The sequence below is a fragment of the Fopius arisanus genome, unplaced genomic scaffold (genome assembly GCF_000806365.1).
Source record: "Fopius arisanus strain USDA-PBARC FA_bdor unplaced genomic scaffold, ASM80636v1 scaffold00134, whole genome shotgun sequence".
Classification (NCBI taxonomy): domain Eukaryota; kingdom Metazoa; phylum Arthropoda; class Insecta; order Hymenoptera; family Braconidae; genus Fopius; species Fopius arisanus.
The window spans coordinates 177850-198466 of NW_011887873.1; the positions used below are offsets into that span (position 1 = coordinate 177850).

Below are 20617 nucleotides of genomic sequence, written 5' to 3' on the forward strand. Positions count from 1 at the left end.
GTCCTATTTAACATTTTTTTGTCGTTTTTTTGTCGTTTTATTGGCGTTTCCATCGATTAATCACTTTCCATCGCAATCAAATTTCCACTGAATTAATACAATGATTATAACTCGATTTTCACCACATAATTTACGTTTTATCACCATTCCATTAAATTAAAAAGATTAATTAGAGCTGTAAATATTTCTGTTGAGAAATTTAAACGATAAATTTAATTGACATATCAATCAAGCGAGCGCCATTTTTTATAAACTAAAAGATAACATTATACTTATTGAAAATACAAGAGCAACATTAGCCTAATAGTGAAATAAAAATTATCACGCCGATTTTATGAATTTTATCGTTTTTAAAATTGTTTTTCAATTATTTTTTTTACACTGCTTCATCCCTGCGACGAATGCATTGATATTTTCTAATGAAATTCTAGCCGTTTCTCTTCCACCATCCCGTGGAAATCATCTGTCAATTTTATTTCACTCATTGCATACTTGACATCAGCTCCAAGCAAAATACTTTTCAATAGAATTTAATGAGTGACAGGAGAGCAATCTTGAGAGAGTGATTAAATAGACTAGATTTTGGAATCGAAATAGTAATTTTTCATGATAAATCATTATTTTTCGGATAGTTATTCTTTTTTTCATTATCTAAAATGGATTTCGAGTTTTATCACTCATTTCTGGAAATTTTCAGACTCTAGACTGTGAAATTATTCGTCTGATTTATTTTCTCGTGGGGATATGGTGCGTCATGGTGGAAAATGCGGACGATCTAGTGTCCATACACGTTCTCGTCGCTGTATGCTATATAGAGGAAGCAATCCTCCTCGTGGTGTTCCTGTGAAAATAATATTTTTTTTTATCCTAAAAAAACTGTCGAAATTTCTCTTTTTCTTCATTTACGATGAAAAAATGCAGAAATTACTATAAATTGCAGTTACTTGAGAAAAATTTATATCTTTTTGAAAAGTGCAGGAGAATTTTAAAAGAGAATCTCTCATCGCCTTGACGACTGTCTCGAAATCAATGCAGATGGTTGATATTGATAAAGGCCTTCGTCCCAATCCCAAGATTGTGGAAAAATGCCAAATCCGAAAATAAAACAATCGTGATACTGATTTACCTGGTAGAGAGAGCCCATAGTGGCACTTGTGGGTGGAATGATGTTGTTTACGAAAAAGAAGAGTGCATCCTCAGGACGCAGATGTATGCGCTTACGAATCAAAAAGTAGAACTGACCTACCGTTAGATCAGAGGGGACCAGGTACTTCTGCTTGTCCAAGTCACTGATCTTGGCCTTTGGTGCTTTCTCAACAATTACCTAAATAAATAATCAACAGTAAAAAACCCCAGATCATCCACAAACCCTATAAAATCTCTACTGAAAAATAAACTCTCTCTTTTTTTATGACTTAGGCCTTTGCTTTCTCACCAATTACCGAAATAAATAAGCGAATCATTGAAGATAAGTGTAGACATTATCCCCAGATACCTATCTCATTGATTTTTTTTTTCATAAATCAAAGATTTCGATTTACACATGACAGAACTGGTAATAGGAATAAACACACTCGTTTCACCTTGTGTTTATTCCTCGTATGTACGGCGTAGAACCCCCCCCCCCCCGCATTTGCCCCTCGCTGGTGCCAAAAAAATCCTTCCATGAGTTGAAAATAGGGACAGAGCAGGGTCGAAGGTCGGGAAAAAATGGGAATTATTATTAAATCCCTGGGAAAGCCAGGAAAAATGAGGAAACAAAAGAATCTGGTGACGTAGACGAGTGTTTGTGTGCTCCGGAGTCCATTAGTGTCGTCATCGACAGGGGAAAAGTCCTAACTCATGATTATCCCCTGATTTTTCGATGTTTATGAGATTGGGAAAATCGGAGAAATGCCAAATTGTGGGTGAATGAAATAAAGAGGTAGATTTTCGAGATGTGATGACTTACTGGGACTCTGTCCGGATATTTTCGTCGAATTTTCTCGCCCTCGGCCTTTCGTTTCTCGAAGGGATGTTCCTCTTTATATTGAAATTTCATTTTTTTTTGCACGTGAAGACGAAGATTTTTCTATTTAAACGGCTCTTGATTGTTTTTCAATGGATTTGAGAGGTTCTTGGACAATTTTATCGAGGTAAATAGCAAAGGGATAAACTTCCTTTGAGACAATCACTTCGATGACTGAGAAATCAGCGGACATCTGCAACTGTCATAACATCATCTTGCGCGTGCGCAGTTGCTACTACGCTTAGAAAAATAGTTCCTCCGGACCTCCAGAAATTTTAATGTTTTCTTTCATAGACTTGATAATCAGACGTATCGATCTCGACTGAAAGTGGCAATTTTGCACGAAAGGCCATTTCAAGGAAATTCCTCGGATTTTTCTTTTTTTGAGGCATTTTAATTTAAAGGTTTTTTTTGACATTTCGGGAGGGTACGAGGCACGTGACTCTCTGTGACGTAATGACGCAATTATTGCATCGAATTCAATTTAAGCTTCAATGAAAAAGAAAGATCTTTTATTTTAAACATCAATTTTTATATTATCGAATTTGAGGAAAGGAAATTAATGAAGAAAAATGCTTATTTAAATTCTCAACATTTATTATATTGAAAAACATACAGTAAATGTCAGACGTGTTGGATAAAAGAGAGTTAGAGGAAAATTTACTCTGCGTCATCTTCGTCATCGTCTTCCTGGCTCGTGATTTGGAAGTAACGTAATTCGTAGGTGTCCTTGTCTTTGGAGACAACACGGAGCCAGTCACGAAGTTTGTTCTTTTTCAAGTACTTCTTCGTGAGGTACTTGAGATACCTGCACAAATAAATGCCTCTTGATTAGTGCAAATATCGATCTTCTCATCGATCTCACTTGATCGGGGATGAACACAGGAGCTCAATGAATATTTCACTTTTTAATCATTCATATGGATTAATTAATTCTGAGAAAGATCGATACCCACCGCTTGGAAAAATCGACGTCGCTGTTGACAGAGAGTTTATTTTTATTTCGCTCCAAGTTCACATTATTTCCAAAGTTTCCCGTCTTGCCGTTGACCTTTATTTTTTCCTGGAGGTACTTTTCCTATGAAAATCATCGATATATTAATGTTAAAAATTAATAATAGAATGCTACAACAGATTATTTTTGGTAGAAATTTTTGACAAGTGCTACTTACAAAACTGGCAACATCCATAATGTTATCCTCAACAGGGTGTGTGCAGTCGATGGTGAACTTGAGGGAAACCTTTTTCTTTTGGCTTTTTCCCCTAAGATGTTGCTTTTTCGCAACAATAGCCTTGGCTGGCTTCTTGGCAGCGACTTGCTGGAAAAATCGAGAAAACCATGGTTATCACATCGCCATGTGAGTTGAGACATTGAAATCTGCCGCTCTAACCCTCACAAAAATAATCCACTTAAATCCGACCCATCCATTACTAATAATTCAGTGAAATAATTCCATGGCGTTGGCCAGCAATCACTCGTTATTATCCCAGCGATATTTTTCGGTGATATTTTACAATAAATCAGGATTTTTTTAATTTTTCAACGGAGACCAAACTCACCGGAGCCATGTTTACGTGTTGTCGAAGACAGAAAGAATAAAAAATAGTTAACAACTCTTTAGGTGGCGCAGTGATCATCCAGAAAGAAGCGCAGACTATGAAGTTTACTGAGGGCGCAATAGGTGTCGTGGCGTTTGAAGTCTCAATGTCTCTGAATCCTCTGGATGCTGGATCATAAACAGTGGATCCATTGATTCGGAATCTCATGATTTATTGGATGCACTCGTTTGAGTTTATGTCGGGACAGGATTATTATTTACAATTCACCGAGTAATGGGAAAACTGGTGAAGATGACGTGGAATTCCTGTCGGGGAAATGGATACCTGATGATCGGTGTCTGTCTGGGTCTCAGTCTAAGTCTCTTCATGTCTCCCTTGGAGATCTCCGAGAGTAGCGATGCCAATTCACCCGCCGATGAGTCTTGGTAATTTAATTGTTATTAGCCGAAATCCTCACAATTTGAAAAAACAAAAAAAATATCAGGATAATAGAAGAATTGAATCGAATCGTAAAAACTGAATTCTAGGGCGCCAATGCCTGCGCAGGATCCAACGGATGAGTACCTCCCGAAAATAAACCTTGCACAGAAACCCAGACTTCCTCAAAAGGTACCGAAATCTCTGATCCGTCCCCGATATTATTCAACAGAGTTAGGAATCCGGGAGAGACTTTTCGTGGGAGTTTCGTCCTCTCGGGAGCACCTGCATACCCGGGGAATCGCTTTGAACAAGACCCTAGCTCACCTAGTGGACAGAATTCGTTACTTCATCACAATTCCCGAAGGGTCGAAGCCAAACGTCAGTCTTCCAGGGATCGTCGGCTTCACCGACACCCGAGACTTGCTGAAGCCTTTTCACATCATCAAATACATCACCGACAATTACCTCGAGGAGTACGACTTCTACTTTATCGTCAAGGACACGTCCTACATCAGCGGAAGACGACTGAATGATCTTCTGGAAAAGATATCCGTCTCCAGAGACGTCTACATGGGCCTCCCCCTGGAAGATGACCCTGGCCACTGCTCCCTGGACGCTGGCATCGTCCTCTCCAATTCCATCGTCAAGAGAATCAAGAGCAATCTTGACTGGTGCGTCAAGAACACCTTCTCCGACATCGACGACGTCAATTTTGGAAGATGTGTCCAGCACTCCACAAGTCTCCAGTGTCTTCAGAGCCTGGGGGACATCTCGTTTGTCTCGAGGGATCTGGCAGAATTTGAAGAACTTGGGAAAATAGAGATTTTATCTAGAGATTATCCAGGGGGATTTACCGAGGACAGAGCGGCTTCTGTGCTTAGGGAATCCCTGACGATTACTTCAGTATTCGATCATGCCATAATCTACAAACTCCATGTGCAATGGGTGGTGGACAGGGCCAGAGAGGTCGAGGTGTTAATTGAGAGTATGGAGGGAGATTTTGAGGAGATAGCGGAGTCTTCTAGGAATTTTTCACAGGTTTCCTGGCCAATTGGAGTCCCTGGAGCGTCGCCACCTTTAGGAAGGTTCGATCTAATCCCCTGGCACTACTTCAACGAGTCGCACGTATTCATGGCGACGGATCGCGAGACGTCGAGGCCTTTGATTGGCGCTCTCAAGTTGGAAGTCGACGAGGTCCTCAGGAGGCTTAGGGAGAGGCTCGAGATCGGCCAGAGTAGGCTGGAGAGATTGAACAACGGTTGGAGGAGGTTTGATGCAGGACGAGGTGTGGATTACATCCTCGATGTTGACGTCGTAGGTGCTGAAGGGCGGGTTAATACGAGGTTTGAAGTGACAAAGCCCCTGGGAAGGGCTGAGATACTTCCTGTGCCCTACGTCACTGAGAACTCAAAGGTCAGTATTATCGTGATCGTTGACTCCTCCACCATCGTCGAGGCCAAAAGTTTTATCGATGAGTACCTCAAAGTTTGCATGGAGAAGAGAGAGAAAACCAGTCTTATGCTCGTGCTGCTCTATGACCCTGGTAGTCCCTCCAAAGGGTCCCAGGACGTTTTTGCCGGGGTCAAGGGCAAGGCTCTGGAGGTCAGCGAGAGATTTAAGAAAGACAAGATGAAGGTCAGCTGGCTTTCTGTTAGAATGCCTGTCAGTATCTTAGAGGATCGTCGTCATCCAGGAATCGACTTGGCTATTGCTGATCTCGTTTGCAGAAAGTTCACCCCTGAGAGTATTCTCATGATAATGCAGATGGGCTCTGGCATCAAACCCGATTTCCTTAACAGGGTACGATTTTTTAATAATTATAACTATTTGTACTGAAATAAAATGAAGAATTATCTTACAGGTGCGAATGAACACAATAATGCAGTTCCAAATATTTAGCCCAATTCCATTCACCGAGTACCATCCAGACATCGCCTACCCAACTGGCACCCCACGTCCCCCAGAGGTGGACATCAACAGAAATCACGGCAGTTACGATCTGGACAACTTTGAGACTATCTCCTTCTACGTTAAAGATTACCAAAATGCCCGAAAGATCTCCGAGGGGGACATCCCTATTGTCCGTAATGACAAGGACGTCCTGTCGATTCTCAAACTGCCGAGGAACAAAATGATCAATTCAATTTTCGAATTGTTCGTGGTGTACAGTGATTTGCATCCTATGAGGGCTGTTGAGCCAGCCCTCAAGACCAGGTACACAGAAATTGACTGCACTGTTGCAAGTGAATTTTCTAAAATCAATTGTGAAAATAGAAAATACTCCAAACTGGGGCATCGAGGACAACTAGCCAAGTTGATCCTAGATCACCAGAACAACTGAATAGCTTTCTATTCAAATTTTATTAGTTTTCTTCTGTGTCAATTATATTGACAAGATAAGAAAAATTAATGGATTTCAAGATACCAAATTTTAAGAAATTATTGATAAATAAAGGCACAATGCTGTTACAAGCATTAGAAAAGAAGGATAATGTCAAAATAATGTTAAAAAAAAAAATTACTTGGCAAGACCTTGCTTTATTCAAAGGTTTGAGCTGACAATTACACACTACGATATAAGAGAAAAGAAAAAAATGTTCTTTTGAGTAGACGAACAAAATGAGAAATATAATTGATGATAAAACGCCAAACACCAAACTCAATTTAGCAAAAATATATATATATATAATTTTTTATAACGATTATCGTCTTTCAGCTATATATTCAATCATTTCGTTTCCATGAATTCATTTATACTGGATTATTGGGAAAATCAATCGCTATCTGATTCAGATTCAGATAATTGAAGATCGTCGTTCAATAGATTATCCGGCATGTGCATGAGAATTGGATTCGGAGATGATGTGTGTCCATTAGCATGTCCATTGGCAGTCATGGGTCTGTGAGTTTCGTCGTCAGAATCACTATCAGAACTAGAGGAGCTTGAGCTACTGGAGCTGGACTCACTGAGAACTCCAACTAGGTCCCTAGAGGTGACAGTGGTGGTTCCAGTGTGATTTGGGGAGGGTGCGTGTTTTGAGGGGGGCGAGGCTGCTTTAGGGGGCTGCGCAGGTGTTGGAAAGTCCTCAAAGTCTGCACCGATCATGGGCAGGCTCGGATGAGTCGATGGACCCAGTGATTGCGCTGGAGAACTGTTGCTATTTACATTAGGAGGACTTCTTCCATGATAAGGAGAAAATCCCTTGGGACTTGGCTGCTGAGTTTTGGGATGCAGCTGAACAGTGGGCTCTCTCTTCTTGCCAGTAGAGACTTTCGTTCTGCTGGTGGATCTGCCATGGGTTGGACTCCTCCTTGTCTCTACAGGTGTGTGAGGTCTTCCTGAATTGGTGCTGTTGGTCGGAGGGACTGTCAACAGCTGACTTTTAGGCTCTACCCTAGTCTTTTTTACTTGGATATTGGAAGAGAGTCTCTCAAGAGTTATCTCTCCAGTTATCCTGTCGATTATCAGAACACATTCTTTGCTGTAGGGACGTTGTGAGCCTTTGAACACTGTGTGAGGTATCCCAGCACCGTCCAAGTGAGGCACTGTAACTGTCATCGTGTTGTTTGAGCCCACCTCGACTGTTGCCATCTTCGAAACATCCACGCTCGCTGGTTTGAAGTCATATTTGAGAGTGTGGAAGGCGGTCCCTCGGTCCCCAGTGAAGGTGGGTCCCAGTTTGAGCTCTCTGACCTCAGGCCCCAAACCCAGTCTCTCTGCCATGTCCCTGCCATAGACTGAGGGCGATCCATTGCTCGCCATCGACTTCATAACTCTCGAATCCCTTAAAAAATCCAGGATCACACCATAGACTCAATCTATAGGCTCCCTTGGGGATCCATATGTTAGCAATCAGCTCCACCTGCAAGTGAATTCTCAGGTCAATTAAATTTTTGAAAAAATCATAAAATAATCCACAAAATTCCTCGAAATTTCTCAAAATTCTGCATTTAGTAAATCACCCGAAAAATAATCAGTCGTTTCTCGACTGTAAAAAATCGCAAATCTTACATCTTGGAGGTTAAGACAATCAAACGTCACCTTTCTGTTTCCCAACAAAATTAAACCATGATGAAAATAAAAAGATAGTAATAAGCGTTAATTAACAATCAAGACATGGTATTCTTCTAAAAATCGATAAAGAAATTGAAATTTTTATTGAAAAATATTGGACGCCTTAGTTTTTCGTCTTAAAAAAATTATTGAGTGTTTTTTTTAATGATTTGGGGCGTTATTTAAGGCTCACCCTATACCTAGAGTAAATGTTGGATGTGGAAATGATTGAATTGAGATAACAATCACTTACGAATGACAAGAATTATTGACCTCGGAAGAAAAATGTCTCCCAAAAGTGTCTCGGCAGCTCTCTCGACAGTTCACCCTCGAAGTGCCTTGGACCATCCAAGATTTAATGAAAAATTTTTAGATTCACGGGAAAACTGTGAAACAATTGTTCCCCAATACTGGACACCACCAATGATTTCAATAAAAAATTTTAATGTGACATTGAATTGGCGATGAAATGGTTAACAGCTGTTCGTTTACTCGATACAACTATGACACTTCTCTATTGACTTGGATTTTATCAGTAACTTTGACTTTCACCCCAGTTCAACGCCTCCGAGTCTCTGGTTGTGGATTTCCTGAGATTTTTCCGGGGAGTTACTCGCGTTCTGGAGACGGAATTTTTTTTTTAGGATCGGTTACATCCCATTGACCCAATTTAACACTGGTTCATACTGAGGTTTCCAAGCACTTTGGAAAAAGACGAAAAGAGCAGTAACCTTGGAAAAAGAGGAATCACGTAATTTTCCAATCATAAATTCAACCTGTAGATGGCGGACATGAGAATTTTCGGTAAATATCAAGGGTTATTTATTAATCATCGATAACGAAGTTTGCTGTGGATAACACAGTACTATATTGTGCAGAAAAAAAAAATTAAAGCACGATATGTAGAAAGTTCAATGATCTCGTTTGCCCTGCACAGAGTGAGAACGAGTTTCAAATGTATTCAAAAGAGCGACAATTACTTTTCCTCCATTAAATTTCTTTATTTAAGGAGACCTCGTTGATAGAATATGAGAATTGCCTCGAGTAACAATCGATAGTGGTCTGAGCGTGAGCCTCTGCACATTGTTAATTTTTTCGTCATCACAACGATTTATATTGTTGATTTGTATCTGCAACGTGGATATTGTTGTGATTTAATAAAAAGAATGATTGTTCTGAGGTGTTTGAGAGCCTGGTCATCGCAATCATCACGGGAAGTTCACACGACAGCGTCTCAGTGAGTACATATCAACATATGTAACGCAGAACGCAACGCGCAGCAGATAAATTTTCACGGAGAAATGAATTTTTTCGAAATTAATAAATCTTAAACTGGGTCAATCTAGTTGAGGTACTTGATGATTTCCTTCCCTTTAGATGCGAGGCTGTGGTAATCAGTGGTAAGCAAATAGCAAAAGAGATAAAAGATGACTTGAAGACAATCGTCGACTCCTGGGTGGCATCAGGACGCAAACAACCTCGACTCTCAGCTATTTTGGTGGGCAATGATCCGGCGAGTGAAGTTTACATCGGGAGAAAAGTCAAAGCTGCAAATTCCATTGGGATTCGGGCAGAAACAATTCTGTTGAATTGCGATATTAAAGAGGAGGATTTGATCAGGAAGATTAAGAGTCTCAATGATGATCCAGATGTTGATGGAGTTCTAGTGCAATTACCATTGCCTAGGGGATTGAACGAAAAAATCGCTTGTGAAACAGTTCGTCCGAGCAAAGATGTGGATGGATTTCATTCTGAAAATTTGGGACTCTTGAGCACTGATAGCGAGGGATTTGTACCAGCGACTGCGCTCGCCGTTCGAGAATTAATAATTAGATCCGGGATGAAAACTTTTGGGCGTAATGCTCTCGTTATTGGACGTTCGAAACACGTGGGGCTGCCCACAGCACTCTTACTGCATGCTAATGGAAAAGGTTTCGGTCATTTATAATTATTCATTCCACTAAAAATAATTGATTACACTTTTTTTTTATCACCAGGCGATACTAGAGCACTCGATATGACGACAACAATTTGTCACATTCACACACCCCGAGCAGAGTTGATAAAATTAGCAAAATTAGCGGATGTATTGGTATCAGCGACAGGTGTGCCTGGTCTTGTCACCAAAGAGATGGTGAAGCCAGGAGCTTGTGTCATAGACGTCGGAATTACCAGGGTGGATACGCCCGATGGAAAGACAAGAATCGTCGGGGATGTTGATTTCCAACAAGTGAGAAAAGTCGCTGGGTTCATTACTCCCGTCCCAGGAGGTGTAGGGCCCATGACTGTTGCCATGTTGATGAAGAATACTCTGTGGGCTGCCGAGAAGAATCTTGAGAATAAAAAATAATTTTTTTCTATCAACTTACCTACCCACCAAAAATAATTTTTTCTCATGACTGCCAATTGACTCATATCGACTCAAATCGACTAGAATAGAAATTGGAAATTTAACATTTTCAAAATGCAAATTGGTAGATGCTGCATTGCACATTATTTTAGCCGATTTGATTAAATTTTACTCAATTAAAAAAAAATTGGCATCCATGAGTCGATCTTAATCAATTTAGTCAATTCAGTTATATGAGTAACCATCAAAACATCAATTATCATTCTCATAAAACATTCACAAATGCATTCGAAACGGAGAATTTCATGAAGCGGCCGGGACGGCGCTAGTAAAAATATAAGATTATCATCAATTATGTGGCTCAATAGTGTCCGAGAGCTGTCTCTGAAATCTCCGATTCTTTACACTATCGAATACGCGTGGTCTAATCCTTTTTTATCAAAAGGAATTATCAAGAAACTGAGTTCAAAAATGACGAGACCGAAAGTGCTTGTTACACGAGCTGATGTACCCCAGGCTGGGATCGATCTGTTGAAGAAGACGTGAGCATTTCTTTTTTTTTTTTTATAAACCATTAACCTTCTTAACAAATAATGAGGAGCTCGTGAAGCACAGTAAAAAATGTGAAAAGATTATCCATCGATTGACAGCTGTGATGTAACAATGTGGGAGAAAACATTTCCAATTCCAAGATCGGAATTGCTCTCGATGATTCGAGGAGTCGACGGTGTTTTTTGCCTGCTCACCGACAAAATCGACGAAGAGGTTCTGTCAGCGGCTGGACCACAGCTTAAGGCAGTGGCAACCATGTCCGTGGGCTACGACCACCTCGATCTCAAAGCCCTAAAAAGCCACAACGTCCAAGTGGGCTATACCCCAGGAGTTCTCACCGATGCTACATCAGAACTAGCTGTTGCTTTACTACTAGCCACTTCCAGGAGAATCTGCGAATCTGCACAAGCACTCCGAGCGTCAGTGTTTTGTCACTTGCATTCATCCAATAGATAAAAGAATATGTCAGTCAATCCATTAATGTTCACTGGATTTTCAGGGGAGAATGGAGCGCCTGGTCCCCTTCCTTTATGTGTGGACCAGGTCTAGCAAATTCCACAGTTGGGATCGTCGGCCTCGGAAGAATTGGTGCAAGAGTAGGAGAATATCTTAAATCTTTTCGGATTTCTCGAATTCTCTATACAAGTAGAACGGAAAAGCCAGAGGCTAAGATATTCAATGGCCAACACGTGCCCTTGGACACGTTACTTGCTGAGAGTGATTTTGTCATTGTGACGATTGCCCTCACCCCAGACACTAGAGAGATGTTTAATGAGAATGCCTTCAATAAAATGAAAAATACTGCCATTTTTATAAACGTCAGTCGAGGAGAAATTGTCCATCAGCCAGCATTGATCAATGCCCTGAAAAATAAAACAATCAGGGCAGCTGGTCTCGATGTCATGACCCCGGAACCTATTCCACTGGACCACGAACTTTTGAAACTTAACAATTGTGGTGAATTGATTGACATTTTTCTACCAAAAAAAATTAATTAATTAATTAATTATACTTTTAACGTCCATTTCAGTGCTTCTACCTCATATCGGAAGTGCAGCCTTGGAAACTAGGGAAAATATGTCGATAATGACTGCCAAAAATATTCTAGCTGTTCTCGGGGGAAAACTCGAAGAGATGCCAGCCCCTCTACATTTGCAAGTCTGAGGCTAAAAATTGCAAATTGTTTATAACATGTAAGTCAATACTGTAATAATCAATTACAAAGATCAAACATATTTCCTTCTCAAAAAATTCAAGTTTTATTACATTTTCGTGAAAAAGTAAATCATTACATTTTTCTATGAATATAAATTTAAGATACATTACAACTTAATGTAAGATACTTAATAAGATCGTTTGCCTTTTATTCATTAGCGTGGAAATTCCGTGTTAAATGAGGATTGATCAAAATAAAAGGCTAGTAATCGGATACCGATTGATTTTCCATTTCAGTGGTTGGGGATTTATTGAACTTTGGCTTTTTCTTTTCTGAAAATCTTGCAAATGACGTGGATAATTAATTTTTAAATTGTCAAAATTAAGTAGCATTTAGAAATAACCAATACTCTAATTAATATTTTTATTTCAAAAAATGTATTCCATGGAATACCAATGAAATGAGATCCCTCCAATTCCCCTCAGCAATCCATAATCAAATATCGATGAAAAATAATCACAATAGTTCTATACTCTGTTCTAGGCATTACAGTAATACATTTAAGCACCTCATTTCTGCACCAAAATGATCAATGAAGCAAAATACGAAAGATGTAAACACCGCAGTTCAGTTGAAAAAGTGTGAAAAAAATATTGAAAAGGAACCTTGGTACATTGGAATGCAATTAATATGACAATTCACATTTTTCACTGAGCAAAACATCTTTCAACTAATTGACCTCTCACTCATTACTACTGTTTACGCTTCACGCTAAGGAAAAATAATCTGATAAATTGTTCAGTATTGTTCAGAATTGAATAATCAAGCCAGATGATCTTTCTACTTTAAAAAGTCTGGATCTGAACTTTCGTCAGGTGAACATCCTGGGTCGTTGGAATCTCAGAGTAACTACACCACCCCTACTAATATTATTATTCGAGAGATTTTTTTACACCTCCCACAATAAAAAAAAATCCCTTGATAAATTGACGAAGAGGAAAGATCTTCTCCAATTTTTTTGACTTAATCACTGAAAATATTTTGGAGATCGTGTTCGTATAGGGCTATTACAAGCATTATCCCAAGGCCTGTAATTAGCCCAAGTCCTTGGAGAACGCATTGCCAGTTTGATCCACCTTCTGCAGTGTGTCCTGATGACAATTCTGGAATCTGAACAAGCAGAATTCAATGATTCACATAATTGAAAAAATTATATCGAACAAAAGACAAGGTAAAAAATTAAGTTTAATACTCGTCAGGTAGTACTTGAATTTCCTTGAAGATTCATTAACATAATACGTAATTATTGTATAACAACTCACCATATCCACAAGTGCAATGTAAATAAACATGCCAGCAGCAGCGGCAAAAACCCAGCTGGTTGACGCAGGTTGCGCCCCAAGAAGTACCCCGAAAATCATTCCAAATAAACAAAGTACCGATGATAGTAAGTTATAAAAAACGGCCTGTTTCGCTGACATTCCAGCCTTAAGTAGCACCGCAAAATCACCGAGTTCATGAGGTAATTCGTGACAGAATACTGCTATTGCTGTTGAAAAGCCCCCAGCAATGTTGGCAGCGAATGCTGCTCCAATGGCCATTCCATCAGTGAAATTGTGAAGGCCATCACCCATTATTACCATCCAGGCAACGCTTGACATGGACTCGGGAGCTGCATGCACATGACCATGCGAATGAGTATGTCCATGATGTTTATTCTCGTGCTCCCTTATAATAACAGTGTATCCATCCCCCTCACCACCTGCCTCCTCACCCTTTTTTACTCCTCCCTCCTCAAGCCTCCACTCTTCCCTCTTCTCCCCCTCATCCTTTTCCACAGAATTTGAAGATACCTCATTGAGAGGTTTGATCTCCTCCCCTCCTCCACTTCTCTCCTTATCATTGTGCTCATGCTCGTGATGATTGTCCTTGGTGGTGATCTCCCCATAGCAATATGGATAAGACGAGTACTTGTGCTTGCACAGTTTCTCACCAACAGTATTAGGCCCCTCGGACTCTCTCATCACCCTTACCCTCGATGGAGGTTTGTTTCTTCTCTGTCTGTACTTTCGCCACTCAGCGACTATCGAGAGGGCTTTCTCCGTGAAGAAAAATAGAATGAGACCCATCATGGCAGTGAGGCCCTTCCACATGTTGGAATTGTGCAAGCTCTCGTGGTCAATCTCCTGGGGTATTTCTCCAAGTTCGTGAGAATGGGAGTGGGAGTGCGAGTGCGAAGACATCATGGCATGGGGCAACAAATGAATCAGGGCATCTCCACACAACGTACCAATTGCCAGTGCCACGAGAAACTGTAGCAGTTGATTGTAGTAGGCTTTACCCATTACTGGAATCACTGCAACACCCAGCAGACCACAAAGGCTGATGATCACAATAGAGATGGTAGAGTATACCCAGACCTGAACGATATTTCTCGTGGGCTCGTCATCAAAATCCTCTGGTAACGAGTTGAGGGGAATTTGGCTCATTGTCGAGGGAAAACTTATACAGCCTGAATTCTCCAGAGGGGAGGAACTCGTGAGGTGATAGAGGAGTACTGGACACGCTCTCTCCAAGAGGTCTTGGGTTAAGTTACTCAAGTTTTTCGCCGGGTGGGCGGTTGGTGATAGATGGAAGAGGAAGTCACGAGTGCTCAGACACTAAACACATTTAACATTTTAGCAATTACGACGGCTCAGCTATTTTTCAAAAGTTCAACGATTTCCAAATTTTTTCAAATTATACTACTAAAAAATTAACTGAACAATTCTTAGTGTACCTTTTCCTTGGCGGTTATGCTGTTAGGATCCTCTGAACTTTTCTCCGAATTATTTGCTGATTCTGATGTACCTGTGAAGCAAATGATGTTTTTTTCTTTTCATCGTGGCCATTAACGGGATGCAATCGTGTTAATTCTCTTGGATGATGAAAATGGGAAAAGCAATCAGGGATGAATGATAATTGTACAAATGTTGCCAAGGCCCTCCAGATAATGGAAACAAATATTTCCTTGACCAACTGACCATCGTAATTGGACAACAGACAGGGAGGGAGAGAGGGGGAGAGAGAGAGAGAGAGAGAGAGAGAGAAAAAAAAAAGGAAATGCACACTTAAAGAGCAGAGCTGGGATTTCTTGAGTAAAATCCGTGTAATCAGAGCTCTAAATCTTAGCGCGATACTAAGCCATAGAAACTGATGAAGTGGTAGATTAAATTTCTGTTGAATCAAACATTGGGGCGTTCTCTCGTTTACGATTACGAGAAAATTCTCGTGAAATGTGAATTATGACGAATAAGAATTTTTTAAAAGTAGATAAGCGTAGATAAGATTAAAATCCCCTGAATCCAAATAATTATCCTGAGAACGTCTGTATCATCTCTCGAGTGATCAATTAACGACAATTTGGTGGGTTAAATGATGGTGGCACACGTGATAGAGAGATCCAACGAGACGCAATGAATTCATCAATTCACCAATTCCGCTAATAAAAAATCACAGCTTACCATTAATGCCTAGTTGGCTGTGGTCTCTCTGGACGTTCTTGATGAGTTCGGTGAGGCCAAGCTTCTTGAGCATATTCTCAAAGCCCTCCATAGAGAGGCTCTGCCCATCCCCAAACGTTTGAAAAATCTTCTTGAGATAGTAATTGTCATGGGTCTCCACGTGTCTCTTTTGTCTGGCATTGTGATAAACTCTTGGGTGATTCTTTGAGTATTGTCCTCTTGAAGAGAACATTGAGTTATCCCCTGGGATGTGTCCGAGCCTCTGCAGGACCTCTCGACTCTCCAAGTGATGAATTTCCTGCGAAACTGTCTCCTCTTGTTTCTCCAAGCGCATTTTCATTTTCTCCGAATGGAGGAGCTTCTTGGAACGGCTTGGCCAACCCGCCGAACCTCCTCGATCCTCCACTGGAGGTGTCATCATCTCGTGATGATTTCGTGGATCACCATTTGAGTGCATTCTTGTATACTTGGGACTTGGGGGTGGAATAATTGGGTCCTGATAGCTTTGGGAATTGGGTGAAATAGTTGTGTGGGCGGAGCAGGGATTGTGAGATGCACACAGAACGCAGACAACGCATACTGTCATCAAGTGACGAGACATTTTTCCAGGTATTATCTGGAAAATAATTATATTTGTGAGGTGAGCCTGTGAGAGTTCCTAAGAGCGAGTATTCCTGAGTATTAATAAATTTACATCTTGAATTTATCCTCCGAAGTGAAAAACTGGCTTTTTTATGTGGGAGCCAATTTCATTAGCTATTGCAACTTAATTACTTAATGTCACTCGGCGCGATAAGGCTCCTTTATCACATGCGGCACTTTATGCAAACTTTATTTCTGCAGAATATAAGTTACCCGACAGTTCAAATTTCACAACTGGATATTCGTCCAAAATTAATGCACTCATCAACAACAACTAAATAAATGGTTGAGTGATAGTTCAATCATGCGGAACGTTTCTACCCACACAAAAATAAATGACATTTTCAACGACTTATACCTCGTATACCTCTGCCCAAATATCACCTCGAAATTCGAGCTGCAAAACATGACGTTTGTAAAAATATAAATATTTATTGATAGTGATGGTCGTAATGATTAAGTACTATCCCACCCAAGTAAAATTCAAATGAGTGAAAATGCAAAGTATCCAAGACACCGATAGCTCGCCACTGGACTTGTCCCCAAGAAATAATGACAGAATTCCAAAATAGAATCCCTCTCCTTCACTTCCATCAGTGGAGGATGATTATTTTTAGCTGTCAAAAGGTACCCCCACGCACCTAATACCCTGCATAAATGAGGTTAGAGGGTTCAGGTATCTCACAAACCGATTATTATGAATTAAATCACTGTCAGACTGTTTTTTACCTGAAATTTCACGATTCAGTATCACCAATAATCTCCAGGATGCAGTGGCACTGCTTGTCCCTTGGCTTTTGTAGATAAATTATTAAAAAATTAATGGATAAAAAAGTGTTAGCCAATCAAGGCGATGAGTTTTTAATGTTTCGGGAGGACTCGGCTCCTCCACCAAGGTTAATCTATTGTTGATCATTCAGAGTGACTTTTTACTTGTTCCATTTGTTTCTTTGAGGTGAATAATTATGCCGAGGATACTTAGATACACCACTAACACAACACAGTGCAACAAGTACTGGGTGAACTTGGCCGTATGCCGGGCTCTGGTGTTCTGAGCTCAGAGATCCCTTCAGACGCCAATGATCCAACATGGCTGGCTCGTGGAGATGGTGGAAACATCCCGGCTCCGCTGACCCGCGCCACCACATATATATATATACTTTATATATATATGGATATATTGCCATCCTCATGTCCATGGTAAAACAGTTTTTTATCAGCTGGGAAACTGTCAAGTTTTTTTCCCAAGCGTACAGAATAATAACCGCAGGTAACCGCATATCAGTGAGATCATATATATTGATGACAAGTGGATGCAACGAAAAATATTATTTTCGGGACTCCCCGGTGGAGAATGTTAATATTCAGAGGCTTGATAATTGGAAAGATCTAGACAGTCCCAAGTTTTTTTGTTGACCGGCCAACTTCAAGATCATTTTGGAGTGACAAATTTTTATGGAATTTTTAAGTGTGAAGTATTGTCATATAATTATGAACACCTGTTGCAGCATCCATAGAGCGCACAGAATGGCGATATTATCTGCCAAAGAGATACACTATAGGTAGATAACAATGCCCGCAATTCGTTTTAAAAAATTCTATTGTTACTCGTTCTTATAATTTCGACACCTCCAATAGAGTTAGTTATACGTGATTATTGAAGAATATTTCTTCTCTGATAAACACAACCACTCTCATTGAAGTAATGTATTATCACCTCGTAATTAAGCACGTCTGTATTCGCACTCACATAAAAAATGGACAATTATTACTTCCTTATTTGAAACTGAGGATAATATTCCTTTAAAAAAGAAGCATGTATGCGTCCAAAAAAAAGTAACAAATGAGCATTGTGTGAATCACAGGCAATTGAAAAACGTTATATACTTTAATGTGGGCTGTTCTGCTGCCATTCAATTATTTTTATTCGTTACCTAGAAAAATCGTAGATTGGCGCACGAATCCAATGCCGTAGGAACTGGAACGCTGAAAGATATTATTTATTGCATAGTAAAAATGTTATCCATTTCTACACACCAAATACTCAAATAAATTATTGAAAATTTGTTTTCTATATTAAAAGACCCGTAGCGCGCCATATACGCCAATAAATAGAAAAACAAACAATGAGTTATATTTAATGGTCGTTTTCCTTTTAGTTGCAAAATTTTAGTGGTTGGCGGTGGAACGGGGGGGTGTACAATGGCTGCAAAATTGTCAAGGAAATTCGACAAGGCCCCAAATCATGTGATTGTTGTAGAACCTAGTGAGGTAAAAAAGAAGAAAAAAATCATCATTCTTGACGAAATCGAAAATTTTCAGTTATCCTAATGTGTTTTTTCTTTTTCCTAAAGATTCACTACTATCAGCCAATGTTCACACTAATAGGCGGTGGTTTAAAGAAGTTTCAGTCGTCCAGGCGTTTCATGGGTGATGTTTTACCCAAAAAAGCTCAATGGTTGAAGGACAGCGTAACAATATTTGATCCAGAATCTAATAAAGTCATGACTAACAATGGGGACACGATACAGTATGAAATAATGATTGTTGCCATGGGATTGCAACTCGACTGGGCCAAGGTACATTGGAGAAAAAAATCTCCCGAGCTAAATTGCCATAATTCAATTTAATTGAATATATTTTATTCTATTCCCATATTACAGCGAAAATTAGGAGATGCGTGGTTCTGGTTTTCGATTTTTTTATAATATAAAATATAGTTGAAATTTGCTTGGATAGATTCCTGGACTAGTGGACGCTCTGAACGACCCAGATTCCCAGGTATGCTCAATTTATGGCCCAGAGACTGTCCAAGGTGTTTTCGACAAAATAAAAAAGACAACGAAAGGCTCTGCGATCTTCACATTTCCAAATTCACCGGTCAAATGCCCTGGGGCACCTCAGAAAATCGCCTATATTGCTGAGGATTTCTGGACAAAAGTAATACTTTACTCAATTGATTTAATATTTTTTTTAAATTCTTTCCAAAATTTTCACCAGAGAAATCATCGCAAGGATATGGAAGTTGTCTATAACACCGCTCTTCCTGTGATTTTTGGAGTAAAGAAATACGCGGATGCCCTATGGGCTGTGTGTGAACGACGAAACATCAGGGTGAATCTTCAGAGCTCATTGATCGAGATAAATAACTTTAAGAAAGAGGCTATTTTTAAAAATTTAAAAAATCCTGGAGAGAAAATCACCCAGAAGGTAGTTTGGGAGGTATTTCTGAAGAGTAGTATTTCAGAAAAATCATATGAAAACTTTTTTTCTCTTTTAGTACTCTTTTCTACATGTTTGCCCACCTATGGGACCCCCAGATGTGCTCAAGAATCATCCAGCATTGACGAATGAAGCTGCGTTCTTAGCCATCGATGCAAAAACCCTCAAGCACTGTCGGTTTAATAATATTTATGGAATTGGAGATTGTACTACTACTCCGAATTCTAAGACAATGGCAGCAATAGGTAAAACATTGCAACTATTTATACATATCAATTGATCATTATGCAGGAGGACAAATCTAGTTTTTTCATCTTGTTAATTAATAAAATATTGAGTGTAAATATTAAGAGCTTTTTTTCAGCATCGCAAGCGAAAATTGTGGAAAAAAATATTTTGAACGAGCTCAAGGGAAAAGCCGTACAAGGAGTGTATAATGGATATGCCTCCTGTCCCCTCGTTACAGCGCCTGGAAAATGTATTCTAGCTGAATTTGATTATAATCTCCAGCCGTTAGAAACATTTCCCGTTGATCAGAAAAAAGAAATGTGGATTATGTATTTTATGAAGAAGGAAATGTTTCCGTTCCTCTATTGGAATTTCATGTTGAAGTGAGTTTTTAATATATTTTTCTTATTAATTTTAAGGAGAACACTGAGGTCAATTTTCTAAAACTTTTTTTTCGTGTACAGGGGTTACTGGAATGGACCTGAGTTAATCAGAAGAATTCTCAATGTTTTTAAAAAATCCTCCTAGTTGTCCTAGATCCACCCAGTTTGCCACAAATAAAATACAGTAATTATTTTCACTATGTATATCTTTTTTACTGAAAAACAGCATGGACTGAAAAGTCTCATAATGGAGAGCAAAGAGGATTGACTAAAGTAGAGGCTCAGTTCTGGGGGTTTGAGTGACCCCAGCGGCATCGTAGTACTGCACCCCAAGAGAGGGAGGGCGCAACACGCAATGCTGGGGTGTTTTTTTTTTATTAACCCAGTTTTTATTGCAATGCTGGGGTGTTCATCAAGTCGACGGGGTGAATTTTATTTTCTGCTGTACGAATGCTTCTTGTTTTTCATTTGTTTAACTGAAATTTAGCCGACTGTAGCACGTACGGAAGGGGTAAACCACATCTTGTGGAATTTCAATG

At 39.7% G+C, this 20617-nt stretch overlaps 7 protein-coding genes across 8 annotated transcripts; 3 read left to right on the plus strand and 4 right to left on the minus strand.

The window, feature by feature from the left end:
• Nucleotide 1: 1 nt before the first annotated feature.
• On the minus strand, nucleotides 2-2214 carry Atg8a (Autophagy-related 8a). The gene is made up of 3 exons (XM_011313887.1): nucleotides 1952-2214; nucleotides 1127-1324; nucleotides 2-841 (listed from the first exon to the last, which is right to left on the minus strand). Exons 1-3 carry the CDS (start codon nucleotides 2039-2041, stop codon nucleotides 776-778), a joined length of 354 nt encoding a protein of 117 aa, XP_011312189.1. The 5' UTR covers nucleotides 2042-2214; the 3' UTR covers nucleotides 2-775.
• Nucleotides 2215-2583: 369 nt separating this feature from the next.
• Nucleotides 2584-3667, minus strand: LOC105272026 (60S ribosomal protein L22). The gene is made up of 4 exons (XM_011313893.1): nucleotides 3569-3667; nucleotides 3181-3327; nucleotides 2965-3086; nucleotides 2584-2816 (listed from the first exon to the last, which is right to left on the minus strand). The coding sequence occupies exons 1-4, from the start codon at nucleotides 3644-3646 to the stop codon at nucleotides 2669-2671; spliced, it is 495 nt and encodes a 164-aa protein (XP_011312195.1). The 5' UTR covers nucleotides 3647-3667; the 3' UTR covers nucleotides 2584-2668.
• A 73-nt stretch (nucleotides 3668-3740) lies between these two features.
• Nucleotides 3741-12732, plus strand: LOC105272042 (uncharacterized). The gene is made up of 10 exons (XM_011313920.1): nucleotides 3741-3993; nucleotides 4096-5788; nucleotides 5850-6327; nucleotides 9389-9973; nucleotides 10040-10355; nucleotides 10704-10934; nucleotides 11043-11363; nucleotides 11444-11901; nucleotides 11975-12137; nucleotides 12644-12732. The coding sequence occupies exons 1-9, from the start codon at nucleotides 3842-3844 to the stop codon at nucleotides 12106-12108; spliced, it is 4368 nt and encodes a 1455-aa protein (XP_011312222.1). The 5' UTR covers nucleotides 3741-3841; the 3' UTR covers nucleotides 12109-12137; nucleotides 12644-12732.
• Eaf (ELL-associated factor) lies at nucleotides 6507-8751 on the minus strand. The gene is made up of 2 exons (XM_011313892.1): nucleotides 8296-8751; nucleotides 6507-7851 (listed from the first exon to the last, which is right to left on the minus strand). The coding sequence occupies exon 2, from the start codon at nucleotides 7758-7760 to the stop codon at nucleotides 6762-6764; it is 999 nt and encodes a 332-aa protein (XP_011312194.1). The 5' UTR covers nucleotides 7761-7851; nucleotides 8296-8751; the 3' UTR covers nucleotides 6507-6761.
• Nucleotides 8917-10410, plus strand: Nmdmc (NAD-dependent methylenetetrahydrofolate dehydrogenase). Its single transcript, XM_011313891.1, has 3 exons — nucleotides 8917-9279; nucleotides 9420-9973; nucleotides 10040-10410. The coding sequence occupies exons 1-3, from the start codon at nucleotides 9209-9211 to the stop codon at nucleotides 10390-10392; spliced, it is 978 nt and encodes a 325-aa protein (XP_011312193.1). The 5' UTR covers nucleotides 8917-9208; the 3' UTR covers nucleotides 10393-10410.
• Nucleotides 12733-13103: 371 nt separating the features above from the next.
• On the minus strand, nucleotides 13104-17378 carry LOC105272022 (zinc transporter foi-like). 2 transcript variants are annotated; one of them, XM_011313889.1, is made up of 5 exons: nucleotides 16975-17378; nucleotides 15604-16219; nucleotides 14880-14950; nucleotides 13423-14760; nucleotides 13104-13270 (listed from the first exon to the last, which is right to left on the minus strand). In XM_011313889.1, the coding sequence occupies exons 2-5, from the start codon at nucleotides 16202-16204 to the stop codon at nucleotides 13124-13126; spliced, it is 2157 nt and encodes a 718-aa protein (XP_011312191.1). In that variant the 5' UTR covers nucleotides 16205-16219; nucleotides 16975-17378; the 3' UTR covers nucleotides 13104-13123. The 2 variants fall into 2 exon arrangements, with proteins under 2 accessions (XP_011312191.1, XP_011312192.1); XM_011313890.1 differs by lacking the exon at nucleotides 16975-17378 and adding an exon at nucleotides 16298-16958.
• Nucleotides 17379-17464: 86 nt separating this feature from the next.
• Nucleotides 17465-20278, plus strand: Sqor (Sulfide quinone oxidoreductase). Its single transcript, XM_011313895.1, has 8 exons — nucleotides 17465-17807; nucleotides 18405-18516; nucleotides 18600-18824; nucleotides 18985-19185; nucleotides 19246-19455; nucleotides 19526-19712; nucleotides 19832-20078; nucleotides 20160-20278. Exons 1-8 carry the CDS (start codon nucleotides 17701-17703, stop codon nucleotides 20221-20223), a joined length of 1353 nt encoding a protein of 450 aa, XP_011312197.1. The 5' UTR covers nucleotides 17465-17700; the 3' UTR covers nucleotides 20224-20278.
• The last annotated feature ends 339 nt before the right edge of the window (nucleotides 20279-20617 follow it).

Coding starts and splice junctions, on each gene's coding strand:
- LOC105272026 (XM_011313893.1), bottom strand. CDS start 3,646: ATGATCACTGCGCCACCTAAAGAGTTGTTAACTATTTTTTATTCTTTC. Junction 3,087..3,180: donor TTATGGATGTTGCCAGTTTT/GTAAGTAGCACT, acceptor TGATTTTCATAG/GAAAAGTACCTCCAGGAAAA. Junction 2,817..2,964: donor GACGTCGATTTTTCCAAGCG/GTGGGTATCGAT, acceptor TTATTTGTGCAG/GTATCTCAAGTACCTCACGA.
- LOC105272022 (XM_011313889.1), bottom strand. CDS start 16,204: ATGTCTCGTCACTTGATGACAGTATGCGTTGTCTGCGTTCTGTGTGCA. Junction 14,761..14,879: donor GCATAACCGCCAAGGAAAAG/GTACACTAAGAA, acceptor AAATGTGTTTAG/TGTCTGAGCACTCGTGACTT. Junction 13,271..13,422: donor ACATTGCACTTGTGGATATG/GTGAGTTGTTAT, acceptor CTGCTTGTTCAG/ATTCCAGAATTGTCATCAGG.
- Nmdmc (XM_011313891.1), top strand. CDS start 9,209: ATGATTGTTCTGAGGTGTTTGAGAGCCTGGTCATCGCAATCATCACGG. Junction 9,280..9,419: donor GTTCACACGACAGCGTCTCA/GTGAGTACATAT, acceptor CCTTCCCTTTAG/ATGCGAGGCTGTGGTAATCA. Junction 9,974..10,039: donor ACTGCATGCTAATGGAAAAG/GTTTCGGTCATT, acceptor TTTTATCACCAG/GCGATACTAGAGCACTCGAT.
- Atg8a (XM_011313887.1), bottom strand. CDS start 2,041: ATGAAATTTCAATATAAAGAGGAACATCCCTTCGAGAAACGAAAGGCC. Junction 1,325..1,951: donor AATATCCGGACAGAGTCCCA/GTAAGTCATCAC, acceptor TTATTTATTTAG/GTAATTGTTGAGAAAGCACC. Junction 842..1,126: donor CTATGGGCTCTCTCTACCAG/GTAAATCAGTAT, acceptor TTATTTTCACAG/GAACACCACGAGGAGGATTG.
- Sqor (XM_011313895.1), top strand. CDS start 17,701: ATGGAATTTTTAAGTGTGAAGTATTGTCATATAATTATGAACACCTGT. Junction 19,186..19,245: donor CTGAGGATTTCTGGACAAAA/GTAATACTTTAC, acceptor AATTTTCACCAG/AGAAATCATCGCAAGGATAT. Junction 19,713..19,831: donor TAAGACAATGGCAGCAATAG/GTAAAACATTGC, acceptor GCTTTTTTTCAG/CATCGCAAGCGAAAATTGTG.
- LOC105272042 (XM_011313920.1), top strand. CDS start 3,842: ATGGGAAAACTGGTGAAGATGACGTGGAATTCCTGTCGGGGAAATGGA. Junction 9,974..10,039: donor ACTGCATGCTAATGGAAAAG/GTTTCGGTCATT, acceptor TTTTATCACCAG/GCGATACTAGAGCACTCGAT. Junction 10,935..11,042: donor ATCGATCTGTTGAAGAAGAC/GTGAGCATTTCT, acceptor ATCGATTGACAG/CTGTGATGTAACAATGTGGG.
- Eaf (XM_011313892.1), bottom strand. CDS start 7,760: ATGAAGTCGATGGCGAGCAATGGATCGCCCTCAGTCTATGGCAGGGAC.